At 42.6% G+C, this 13219-nt stretch overlaps 1 protein-coding gene and 1 pseudogene across 1 annotated transcript; one reads left to right on the forward strand and one right to left on the reverse strand.

Moving 5' to 3' along the window:
- Positions 1-441: 441 nt before the first annotated feature.
- LOC115680397 (methyl-CpG-binding domain-containing protein 4-like) lies at positions 442-2622 on the reverse strand. Its single transcript, XM_030604200.2, has 2 exons — positions 2485-2622; positions 442-1454 (listed from the first exon to the last, which is right to left on the reverse strand). Exons 1-2 carry the CDS (start codon positions 2521-2523, stop codon positions 951-953), a joined length of 543 nt encoding a protein of 180 aa, XP_030460060.2. The 5' UTR covers positions 2524-2622; the 3' UTR covers positions 442-950.
- A 5470-nt stretch (positions 2623-8092) lies between these two features.
- Positions 8093-12107, forward strand: LOC115664272 (uncharacterized; annotated as a pseudogene).
- Positions 12108-13219: the final 1112 nt, after the last annotated feature.

A 13219-nucleotide genomic window follows, 5' to 3' on the forward strand; every position in this document is an offset into this window, starting at 1 on the left:
ATTGCCGTTGCTGCTGCTGCTGCTTGTAGCGAGGTTTCATTTTCTCATTGATGATCGCAAATGCTTAGTAGACAATTGCCAGAGTTAGCGTATTGACGATGTTTCTCTTTCATTGCCTCTCGATATGTCATACCTTTTGGCATGTTACAAGCTTGTCCCATGGTTTGGAAACGAGCCAACAAGTCCTCAAAATGATTCGTAAGCACCTTTCTTTCATCCATAAGAACGAACCTGACAACAGCAGAAGAAAGAGGTGCATAGAAAGACAGGTCAATGATCTCCGCTAATGTTTTTTTATACGTGTATTAGACCTCGAAGTTCCGTAGATATTTAGACGAGGGGTTCTTTCCAACATGAAAAACAAAGTTCGACACAACTCCAAACGCATACGACAAAGAGAGTTTACAGGTCGTTGCTATCAATAATGTTCCAAACTGCAAATGGCAAACGATAGCCAGCTTATGGGCCAATTTCTTATATGAAGACATTAATGAACTTCCAACATACAACACTTTAAAAAAAATCTGTATCATGTTGCACTAGAACATCTCAAGAGTGCACTCAATCACCATTCCAAAATGAAACTCTAGGCATTAGTTGGTGTCTGCAAGAGGCACTCCAAATTCTGTCAAGCAAACGCGCTTACAGGAATACTCCTGCTAAAACTTCGAGCCAAGTTTCTCAGTTCTGGCTTTGAATTAACAAGCTTCCTTTCCTGGAGTACCCTCTAATCGCATTTTGGAAGAAAATATTAACCCACAGGAACACACAAAGCACTTGCTCTCACGACGTCCATACGTAAATTAGATTCAAGTGCATGCCAGGGAACAAACAGAGAGCCCAGCCTGGAGATCCCCCAAAAATTACCCCACCATGCTAATCACACTGAACATACTACGTTAAACAACAGCTTTCCTAAGTAGAACCGAGCACCCATCACCAGCAACTGCTTATTCTTGATCTTTCATTGTTTTAGATTTCTTATTACTACCACTGCCACCGCCGGAAACTCTCTTCTCGACATGCTCCGGAATGGTGTCTTCCTTTATCTTGGGGCAGTGAAAACTGAATTCCGAGATGGACACGCCTTTGTATTCAGGATTTGCTTCCAAGAAAGCCGCTATCTCATTGCGGGTCCTCATTTTCTTCCCGGAAGGCGCGATGTAGTAAGCATCTAACTTGGTGAAATCTCTTCGCAGAACCAGGCTTCTCTTGAAACCTTCTGGAGTTTTTGGTATGTTTGGCTTGTCAAGCACCCACGTTCTAGATGCATCACACTCTATATCTGCCGCATCCTTGCACGAAATGCCGGGTTTCCTGCTGCAAACGAAGGGGTTCCCCAAGAAGTTACTTCTGATGTCTTCGTACTCTTCTTGTGAGTCGATCACCCTCCATTTGTAGCATTTCCCACATTGCACGGCATATATGTCGATTGAGCCACTCGCAGATGATTTCTTAAAATAACAAAAAACAGAAAACTATCTCAGCATTCAATCGGCCCCAATTCTCAATCGACACAAACAAGATAACTATTCTCGACACACAGGTGATGTGATTTGCTAAATGAAAATGGTAGAATCGATACACATAGGTAAGCAATCGATTCCTTCTCCCGCTAAAGCAAATATCAAGGACAACACAAGGACACCAAGAGAACAGCAAGCACGCCACAGATTGACGTCGAAACAGCAGAAGCGAAGCACAAGACCGCTTGCCTACTTACGCAACGATCCAATCCCTCACGGACCTACGCGCAAAATCCACTTGCTTATGACGTAAGAGGTCCAATCAACGAACATAGCACGGACACATACGAAAGTTTCTTGACCGAGCCTAAAGATAGTAACGGCGCAATCGCCTTCGCGCATCCCGTAAGACCATCAGATAACAACTAAACTCGACACCGACACCGAACAATACGGCACAATCACCGCGACGTCGACCCACATTTTCCTCTCGCCACTGAAATTTTTCCTCCCCCTTTCCCTCAGCTAACCCCCCCAATCTCTCCCGCCGGAACTCTCTCTCTCCACGGAAGAAACACCGCTATCCCCCCCCATTAATCAAAACTCCGGGCGGAAAACTATCGTGCCCGCGACACACCGCCCTAACAACGAACCTAACCACGATCGGAATATCGCTAGGACCCAACCAAATTTGCCCTCCATCCGCCGCGATTACCGTCTCCGAAGGCGGGGGTGTTTTCCCCCCCTCCCCACCTCCCGCAATCGCCACATCGACCTCGAGCAATTCCACCCACCATAACCGCAAAGCAGGCAAAGAAAAAAAAACACAGAAAAACCTCAGGTTCTCCACCCCCCGCCGAATTTCGCCCCCCGACGAGACGGGCCACGACCGCCGCCGGAAACGGCGGGGCGCGGAACGGACAACCCTCGGCGATCGGAGCAACGATCGGGAGCACAGACAGCAAACGATGGGGAAGCATCGCCGGCCGGGGGGGAAATCGACGGGTTGGTTTTTTACCTTGGAGGAGGGCTTAGGGTTTTCTTGGCTCTCCACCATGCTTCACTGCTGCTCGCTCCGCTCCGCTCCGCTAGCTCGCTCGCGCCGGTTCAGAAAGCTCGCATTTCCACGCGTCCCTCCTCCTTCCCCTTCCGCCGGCCCTATAAATAGTGAATGGGGGCCGAGCCGCGAGCGGCGATACCGTCACCCGCGGTAGGACGCGGCTCCGTCCTTCCGAGAGCTCCAGCGCTCGACACGTGGCGACCCCCCTTAAAGGTCGGGAGCGTCAGCGGGTTCCGTACCCGTCGGTGAACGACGGGGTGAGATCTCGCCTCCTACAAACGTTGCATTTTGAAGCTGACGTAAAACGAGACCATCAACAATAATGCATGGAATAACAATGAAAATTCATCCAAAAGTACCGTCGCGTTGACGCGTGAATTTTATAAATGGTCATGTTGCTGTTTTGGCTATTCATGTGTTTTGCTAGCTCAGCAATAATAACTTAGAGGGTCTAATGGTTATTAAGGCATTTCACATATCCCGGCAAGTCAAGATTTCTGACGATGTTTTCAAAATAAATTCATGGGCCTTCGAAAATACTATCGATCTCATTTTTAAAACGAAGATATCGAACTTCTGCTGTGGGAATTCGTGTGTTCAAAGTAAAAATTTGTGCGAGGCACGTTAATAAAATAAACTCTCAAATTTAGCCGATGGATATTCACATGTTCAAAGGCGCATTAGTAAACGGGTCTCAACACGTGAATCTCCTTTAACTTCAAAGTCTTTTATTTTCGATAAAAAAGAGTCTTTCATAAAGATGCAGGACGAAAATTCGACTATCTGATCGGCTTTTTAAATTTAGGGTTCGTGTTATAGCATTATAGCTTGATTTATCTGATTAGGTTAGCCCGAAATTAAGGCTACACCAGAACTCTTCATGGCAAAGACATGCCAACTTGATCACCTACAATCCGCACATATTTTCCCTTCGCTATAGACATTGGTACATTGTTACCTCTTGCAAGTGACCACGCAAAATGCAAACCCTCTCAATAAGCTATCGCCAAAACAACCCTACATCTTAAGATTGATCAAAATAATTTCAACCCGATATAACTTTAAATAAGGTTCTACTTCTATTATTATAGAGATCATAAGCTAAAATATACTTAAATCGAACTATCATAGTATTTATAAAGACCAAAAACGTAAAAAAAAATAAAAATAAAAAGACAGTATATTTGTTGTCGATTTAGTATATGGATTGAGACCGAAAAATGTGTATTAACATCTGGACAATATCGTAATGATGAAAAGCTATAAATGGTAGTGAAGGACCGATTTTTTGATTTAGTTATAGAAAGTTAAGTACACATTTCGCAACAGTTTAGGGACTTGCCAAAACTCTCTCCCCCGTTTGATAAAATAAAAGGGCTACATTGTTTATCTACAAATAGCTCAATAACCACATCGAGCAAATTAAAAGTACTACGTACGACATTAAAAATTGACTATTAGATATATAAATATCTGTTCTTGGTGTCTTGGTGACATTGTGGCCCTCTCGAAGAGTGAACAACAACAAGCCCACTAAATTGTCCAAGTATTCACTTAGCCTAGCCCATCTACAACTCTTCCTCTTTAGGCTTTTGGGTTTGTCTACAGTCAAACAATTTCGAAAGAGCAAGATTAAAAGTTATGCGAGCCCATCAACATGATAAAATTTAAGTATATGCTTTTTATAAATGACCAAAGAATAATTTCCGGCAAGAGCCTTTTCTTTTCAGTTTTAAGCTCCATTTTTTTAAATTTTTTTAAATTTTTTTTATTGCAAATGCAAGCTGATTCTGGCTTGGCTCTATTAATGAAGTGGGGCAATAGACAAATTTAACAAAGGTATAGCTAGTAGCTAAATGGACTAGTTTAGTGCCGTGGACAATGCTCAAATTCAGTACACTAATCGAAGTTTCTCTCAATTTGTTCTAGTTCTTGTTCCCTCTGGTTAAACCTTCTTTTGTTCTAAAGTACCTTTCGACAATGGAATGAAAAGGAGGAGCTATATTGGAAATACAAACACTAGTTTGGTTTATAAGATTAAGTTACAGGCGATTGGGACGACGGTAATTTGTACTTAAATAAGCGAGTCCTATTCAAAACCCAAACAAACATAAGTGGCCTTATTTGGCGAATCGATTTCCCTATTTCTAGTATTATTTCATGGAAAAAAAATTAGCTATTTGAATGGAAAGAATTGATGACTAAAGAAAAAATAAATCGATTTCCCTTTTTTTCTTTTTTCCAGAGGGTCGTGCTCTTGCTATAGTCCCCAAAAATACTAATTTCACCCATTTTTTACATACATGTACATATATTTAATTTTATTTATTCATTATTTTGGCACCTTATTGCTAAGATTCAGCTAGTTGATTCAGTGATCCCTATAGACATTTGATAGACATGTTTTATACACCGATTGCATTCAAATTTGTTTAAAATTTAAACTGGCTGGACGATTTTTCTAGCAAGAATTTACTTTTTTCATTAATGATCAACACAATTTCTTTCGGATTTTGGACAAGCACTCGCTCATTTGTACTGCTCCCGGGGCACATCAAATTATTTCATCTCCTTTTTATTTTATGGCCGCCGTGGCAGAATTCATACAACATTGGTGTAAGGAATAATAATGTTGAGAAATTTACGCAACTACCTATAGCTATAAATGCTCAATTTGATCAAATGTGTCCGCACATTGCAAAACATTGAATGCGACCCTCGCTTGCATTGCAGCTATAGGCATGAGGGTATAGGGGAAAAGGCTCATTGTACGCGAATGCAGCTTGGCGACCCTTCTTTTTCCATCGGGATTTAATCGAACAAGGCGGCTAATTGACGTATGTGCTCGAAATTGCATTTATTACATATCCTGGGTTTGTGTTCCATATGTTCAGTTACACACACAAACTTAAAAGGGTGTTGACGGTTTGGCTCGGATTAGGTATTTCATGCACGGCTCTTTCTCACCCGACCCGCATGAACCCGAACCGAAAACCCCGGTTCGGCCCGGGTCAATCTACATTAAGGACATCATCGGTTGACTTTCGAAACCGATCATGTCTTCTTCTTCTTCTTGTTTCTGAAACCCGCCACTCAGATGCATAGCAAAGAACATATAAAATTGTACAAGATCTCAAGAACCCCCACCACCACCACCACCACCAAGCTGGTATAATTAAATTTATATAATCTCCTGCTAATTACACCCCTCGAAATAAAATTAATAATAATAGAGAGATCACTGAGATTATGCATGGGAAATACCCAACACAGCATCAAACCATGCAGGTGGGACCATCCCCACCCCCCCCCCTAAAAAAGAAAAAAAAAAACAAGAGCTGTCAATTTAGACCCAAGACGACCTCATCAAAAGAAAGAAAAAAATCTCAGCTTTCTCTTCAATTACAGCTACACACAGCCCTAGAGGCCACCACCATCATGGCCCAATAATAGCCAAATCATAGGTCACCTAATCCCACGCTACCCTATCATTTTTCTCTCTTATTTTTTTTTTTCTAATTAATCAATTAAATCCAGTATTTTTTATGCACTATGTACGGTTTTTTGCATATATATATTTATTATATTTATTGAATGGTCAACTTTTTGACGTCTCGGATAACATTTTTTATTCGCTTGAATCAACGCACCCCATGATGTCAGTTAGGCCCTCCTACTTTGCTATTAATTTGTGATTCTCTTGGGTTTTTCTATTCTCCTAGTTTCGTGGCTAAAACTAGGAGAATTAAAAATTTGATACGAAAAATCGACGGAATTCATATCATATGGACATAGCAAATCGGCATATATGTACTCAGATTTCAGTAGTTTTGATTATTCGAATCAAATCTTAATTTTGAAAAAAAAATTTAAAAATTTGAAAAGCAGTTTTTTTGTGCTCGTTCAAAGAAATTTCTCGAGTGTTTTTTTTAGCACAATGCCGCATGTTTAACGTAGCTACCTAGGAGTCCTCGAAGGTTTTAGTAAGTTCCATTTTTTTTATGTGAGCTTGATATTTTTATTTAGCTACATGTTTAACATAGCTACCTTCATATTTTATGTGAGCTCGATATGTCATAACCTTTTCGTTTAGGTAATAAAAGGTATTTTAACATGGAACTTGCTAAAACCAAGAGCCGTGATGAATCCCGTCCATTCTAACACGAACTCGGTGGACCCAAGATCTTTTGCGAGTGCTACGCGAGGAAAATGAAGAGAAGAAGGCGGCGGCGGCGGCTTTGTCGTCATCGATTCGGCGTTTCTCTAATCGAGGAGTCATGACTCGTGACCGAGGTTAAACCGATTCGATCGCGTGCTATTTGAGTACTCCCCGTCGGACCAGCCGGTTCCGTTCGGAGAAACACTAACGAGACAGAACATACCGGCACAAAAATCCTTACAGCGCATCGAACCTAATTAACTCGCCGTAAATAATTTGTTTCAACCGGAAACCTTCTCATATGGCCCTAATAAAGAAAGGCCTAATCTTCTCATCCCGAAAAAAAATAAAAAGAGGAGGAAGAAGGAAAGAAAATTGAAAAAAAAAAAAATAAGCAAATGAATGGATGAATAAATAAATAAAAGGGGGAGTTGAATTTTTTGGGGGAAAATGCATGGGAGTTAAGTACGCCGGGTTTCAGGTGACGTGGCGTTGGGAATAAGAAATTCATAATATTTGCATTCGCATGGACCGGAGTTGTTGCGGGGGTTCTTCCGCGTTTCCTTATTCCCCCCCGCCCCGTCGTTTTTCCCCGAAACGACGTTTCTGTACTCTCCCACGAAGGAAACACCCCCCCCCTGTCTGTCTGTCTGTCTGTCTCTCTCTCTAAGTGGAGTGGTTGGCATCTCTGTCTCTCTCTAGCCCTACTCCTCCGCCACGTGTCGCGAACCCATTTCCTGGAAGCCCAACCTCTCTTCAAAGTTCCCCACTCCGCCAAGACATTTGCACCAGCGATGCCGCCCACTAATAAGCGTTAGATTAATGAAACGTTGGATCGCGTTTTAACATGAAAGTTTAAATTTTTAAAACAGTTGATAATGACCTCACAAAATTTTATATTACACAATTGATTTTCGGAATAATGCAATAAATCACAAGCTGTATAAGCCATAGATTATAACTATAATTGATATCTAGAAGTCCAAGAGAGAGAGATAGTGTCTAGAAAATAAGGATGGTTAATTTATACAAAACGAGATAGTTTTGACGGAAAATGCAAAGTAAAACATCAGTACGATGGATCATGCTTGTTGACACGTACGATATTTAACGGAAGCAATCTGCCACGGGTCGAAGGTTTTTATCTTTTCTTAAGACGACCGAAAAGTCGTAATCAAACTATCCCGCAAATAAAAAAGAGCGCACCTTTCTTTTCTTCGTTTTTCTATTTAACCAATTTCTATTAGCTCTTCACCTTATAATTAATTTGTTTACATCACATGTCATTAAATATAAAACAATATGAATCTTTTCCTTTTTTTCTCCTCCACATCAAAAAGGCCCCCACTAGGCCACTACCATAGTATAAACTAAACAAGACCCACCCTAACATTTCACTACCCTTTTACTCATGACAAACAAATAGTAGTTGCTAACTACTATCCCATTCATGCCCAACAACACACTAGCAGCATTGCCAATGTAAAGACTCCCTCCTCTTCCTCCTCCCCCCACAAAAAGATGCTGAGCCTCCTCAACGCCAAGCTCCGCCGCCTCTGCCACCGCCTCCGGTGGCCTCTCCGCCTCCGCCGCCGCCGCTCCTCCAACTCCAAGGTCGTCCTCGTCAAGCAGTTCGGCAAACCCCTCTCCAGCCACGGCATCGCCGGCCCGCAACCGCACGCGGCGAACGGGTCCTCGTCCGCGGTCCACCCGAACAATCACCCCAACGACTCGAAGCCCGCGAAGTCAATCCGCATCGCGACGTTCAACGCGGCGCTCTTCTCCATGGCCCCCGCCGTCCCGAAGCCGGAGAAATCGTCGAGCCTCGACTTCGACAGCGAGGGCGCCGTCTTCAGCCTGCGCGCCAGGTCGGCCAATCTGGACCGCCCGAGGGGCATACTCAAGCAGTCTCCCCTGCACCCGCTCAAGGGCGGCCAGGATCACCTGACGAAGCAGCAGAAGTTCGCGAGATCGAAGCTCCGGGTCTCCATCAACCTGCCGGACAACGAAATCTCCCTGCTCCGCAGCCGGCGGAATCTGAGCTTCAGCGAGTCGTCCGCCGCCGAACCTCCTTCTCCCTCTCCTTCTCCACACTCCTCTTCTCCGGCCTCGGTCGGTCGAGCCTTCAAAGGGAAAGCCCCGGCCCGGCGGCGGCGGCGGCGAGGGGGAGCTTCGAGAACGGATGGGGCGGCGACCGCCGCAGCGGGTGGCAGACGTACAGGAGCACGAGGACGGTGGTGGAGGTGCTGCGGGAGCTGGACGCGGACATAGTGGCGCTGCAGGACGTGAAGGCGGAGGAGGAGAGGGAGATGAAGCCGCTGTCGGAGCTGGCGGCGGCGCTGGGGATGAGCTACGCGTTCGCCGAGAGCTGGGCGCCGGAGTACGGGAACGCCGTCCTCTCCAGGTGGCCGATCAAGCACTGGAAGGTCCAGAAGATCTTCGACGACACTGATTTCAGGTCCCGTCATTTCGTTTTAATTTATTAATTTCCATCTATGTTTTTTCCTGTGTTTTCTTGCTCTCATTTTCGTAATTATGGTGACGACGATCATATGTTTCTTTTTCGTTAAGGAAGTGGTCTTCCTAGGTGATTTCGAAATTTATGATATTTATTCATTTGAGGAGTCCACCGTTGAAAGTGAAATTTAATATATAAATGTCCAGTTAATAATTTTTCCCTGGGCATATTGATATTTGTTCCGATTATTATATTATGTTTTTTTTTAAATTTTCTTCATTTTTTTCCGGTGAAAATATTGATTAATCTCGCAGGCACGTCTGTAATGGAGCAAACCCACTTCCGACAATCGAAATTTCGACGAAATTAAGGTGGACGCAATAAAAATTTAAGACCAAAAAAGAAAACATATATGATGACCTGCAACTGCAAAGGCTTTTCCGCTTCTTAAATTGTTAAAAAAAATAGAAGCTTTGCCTAGCCATCAGAACGTGTGGATGAAAATTTTGCTGTCACATGGTATATTTTGTTTTTTTTTTCCTCTTTTTTTGACCTTTTTAAGCTGTTTCATTTGGAATTATCTGTATGGAGTTGTCCCAGGCTGATCTAGGAAGAATTAAGAATACTATTAATGAGAACCCTACCACAGAATTCAAGAAACTCACCCAAGGCTGTAAGGCTTTTCTTCTACAGCCTGTTTGCCCCCTCGGACAGCATACAGAAAGCTCTCTCTGCCACAACAATGGTGGGCCTGTCCACAAGGATCCCACAGCACCAGCTGTGAGCAATGCCAGTCAGAATTAAAAATTAAATTAATATTTTTTAGAAAAATCCGATTTTCCTTTCTAGGATTTGGATATGGGTTCTCGTCAGAAAGTGTAATTAATCAAGAATACAATAAATAATCTCTTCAATTATAACTATTCCAAACTTGGGTGTGCCTGTGTGTGTGTGATGAATGAAAGACTTTCTGGGACTATTTTCATTCATCTTTTTCATTTTCTGGTGGGATCTTAGTGGGGCGGATGAGCATGAGCTTTGAAGATTGTTCTCCATTAATTGCTGATATACTCAAAAGAATTAATGCTTAGGAACTGCTCAAGTATGTATCTTTTCTGTTTAATATTTAAATAAGGAGCTGGCAAAATAAATGAAGGATACGAACCATGTGTGCATTAAATGATGTCAGGGTAAGGTGTATGTAAGTAGGACAGCAACGCGGGGAGGATTTTACCTTATTTTATCGATTTGCCAAATCAGATGCATGACTTGAAGACCTACAAGGACTACTCATCTTCAGGAAAGCTACATTGCTCTCAAGTGAGACAAACGAGATAGAATCTTAACTTATTTGAGAGAGCTAGCAAGCAATTGCTCATCATGGAGTCAATTTCTTGAAGTTTTTTTTTTGTGTTCAATTGATCAAGCCGCGTCTTAAATAGTGAAGGGATCAAATGTATGTTTTCGTTGCGCAAAAATTCAACAAACGAATAAAATGGTCGATGGTAGTATGGTTGATCGGCGTATTAAATTGACCCGGAATTGAAGTGGCTGTGATCTCGAAGTGTTTGATTACACAGGAATGTGCTGAAGGCAACCATAGAAGTTCCTCAAGTTGGGGAAGTGAACTTCCAGTGCACCCACCTGGATCATCTCGATGAGAACTGGCGGATGAAGCAGATTGGCGCCATCATCCAGTCGAGCGACTCTCCCCACATCTTGGCCGGCGGCCTCAACTCTCTCGACGAGACCGATTACTCGCAAGAGCGGTGGACCGACATCGTCAAGGTATGCACATGCCCCTTTATCAACGATTGAGCATGCACAGATTTGAGTTCTGTCATGTCTGGTGTAATTTTCGTTTGCACGCGAAACTCGATAACTAGATGGCTTAAGCTACGGCAATTGTGTAATCATGGGCCCCTGTGTTTGTTATAGTACTATGAGGAGATGGGAAAACCGACCCCAAAGGTTGAAGTCATGAGGTTTCTGAAGAGCAAGCAGTACACAGATGCTAAGGACTTCGCCGGGGAATGCGAGTCTGTGGTCGTCATAGCCAAAGGACAGAGTAAGAACTCTCTTCATCGCTTTCCCGTTTTTCAATTTTTCTTTTCGCTCTGTCAAATGGTTAATCGAAGGTGCTTTTCAAGCATATGCTCCTTTCGTTCGATGATCGCATGATCGGCTTGAATGGACTGAAATTGAGAACATTTGAGTACATATGTACCTGTTGTTGTCATCACTACGTCAATATCAACCTGTGCGCGCGAAAATCTGTGGATTAAAAATTGAAGTCCAAAGTCTTTTCGAGTGACTACTGTCCGAATATGTAATCTGAAACTGTTTCTTATATCGATTATCAGGCGTGCAAGGGACATGCAAATACGGGACGCGGGTGGACTACATACTGGCGTCACCAGATTGCCCATACAAGTTCGTACCCGGGTCGTATTCGGTCCTGTCATCGAAAGGGACATCGGATCACCACATCGTAAAGGTTGACCTAACGAAATGCGCGAACAACGCTTCCCACGGAAGCGACGGCAACAGCGATAAAGTCGCCAAGAGAAGGCGGCGACAGCATAAGCACCAGACGGTTGTGAAGATCACAGGCACAGCTCCTCCTTCAAAGGGTATATGGACAACGAACACATTAAACAGAGTCGAATGATATTATATGCATTTCTTCCTTTTTCTTTCCACTCTTTTTCTTGGCTGCCGCTGCTGCTGGTGTCGGTGATGTGGGAGAGGGAAAGCTTGAGTGCGATCTTGAGCATTGCTTTCTACGTCAATCTCTGTGTAAATCTTCGATTGTTTTGTGCATTTTGTCTTCTCTTTTCTCTGTTTAGCGTTTGAAGTGGAGGGTTTCTGGTGCGATGGCGTACTCACATCTGTATAGATTTCGATTCAACAGGATTGAATTCTTACGTTTCAATTAGCAATTGGAGCTGAGTGGTTCTGGTGCGATGGCAAGTTCTTTTGAATATCTTATGCTTTTTATCGCTTGTAATCTTAACTTGCAAGATTCGGATTAGTTTTCGTTGAGGGCGACATTTTGAGTTGACTTCGTTGAAGTTTAGGTTAGAGAGTGAGATGTTGTATCTTATTAAAAAGGAGAAATCAGTTTTGCTAATTAAACTATTCGTTTCAAGGTTGTCTTAATGGGTCAAATGACGCATCCCATGACGTTTTAACTGCACATGTTCATAATTTTTTTTTATATAGTAAAATTGTTACTGATTACAATATGTTCTCTTTGTTTTTCTTCTTGTTGCATATGCTCCTTCTGGAAATTACGACCACGGGCACTAATTTTTTTTTTCGAGAAATAATTGGTTTGTTCTGCTAGCATCTCCACGATCGATGATACCTCCTTAGTTGCTTTCTATATGGTGGTTAAATATTAAGCAATGATTAGCCGGATCTTTAAGCAGGAAAATCTCTCAATGAAAAGTATCTTAATTTATCTCTCGCACGAATGCCAAAGATCTAGACATACATTATTGGAGGGAATTATTCAAAAAGCCCTAAACCTATTGTATTTGTGCCAATTCGGTCATAAACCTTTTAATTAGGCTAATGCAGTCCTGAACCTTTCAATGATTTGCCAATGTAATCATTCCGGCCATTTTTGACTGGAAATCGTTAATGTGGACGCCGATAGTAGGACAGTTGACGTTGGCATTGGTGTGAACGAATTTTCATAATTTTTTTTTCACGTTTTATTAATTCTTTTTTCATTATGGTCAACAAGGATTCCAGCCCTTGCCTTGACCCTCGCCTATATCTGGCGAGGGTAGGCCGTGAAGGCCTTAGGCAAGGCTGGTCTTGCGGGCTACCTCACCTAAATCTGGTGAGGGCCTCCGCGTCCTCGCTCATTCACTGGCCACAATGACATAATAATAAGAATAATTCAGAAAAAAAATATTTTAAAAATTACTAAAATTGTCCACGACGTCTAGGTTTATGATTTTCAACCAAAATTAGCCAGAAAGATTACATTAACAAATTGCCAAAAGATTTAGGATTGAATTGGTTAAATTGAAAGGTTTAGATTTGAATTGGCAAGTAGTCAA

The sequence above is a fragment of the Syzygium oleosum genome, unplaced genomic scaffold (genome assembly GCF_021117445.2).
Source record: "Syzygium oleosum isolate NSW1041296 unplaced genomic scaffold, Sole_v2.1 Sole_v2.01, whole genome shotgun sequence".
NCBI lineage: Eukaryota > Viridiplantae > Streptophyta > Magnoliopsida > Myrtales > Myrtaceae > Syzygium > Syzygium oleosum.

Excerpts from the sequence above, each read along its gene's own strand:
- LOC115680397 (XM_030604200.2), bottom strand. The coding sequence starts at position 2,523 with ATGGTGGAGAGCCAAGAAAACCCTAAGCCCTCCTCCAAG. Across the intron at positions 1,455-2,484 it reads ACCCTAAGCCCTCCTCCAAG|AAATCATCTGCGAGTGGCTC; the intron begins GTAAAAAACCAA and ends TGTTATTTTAAG.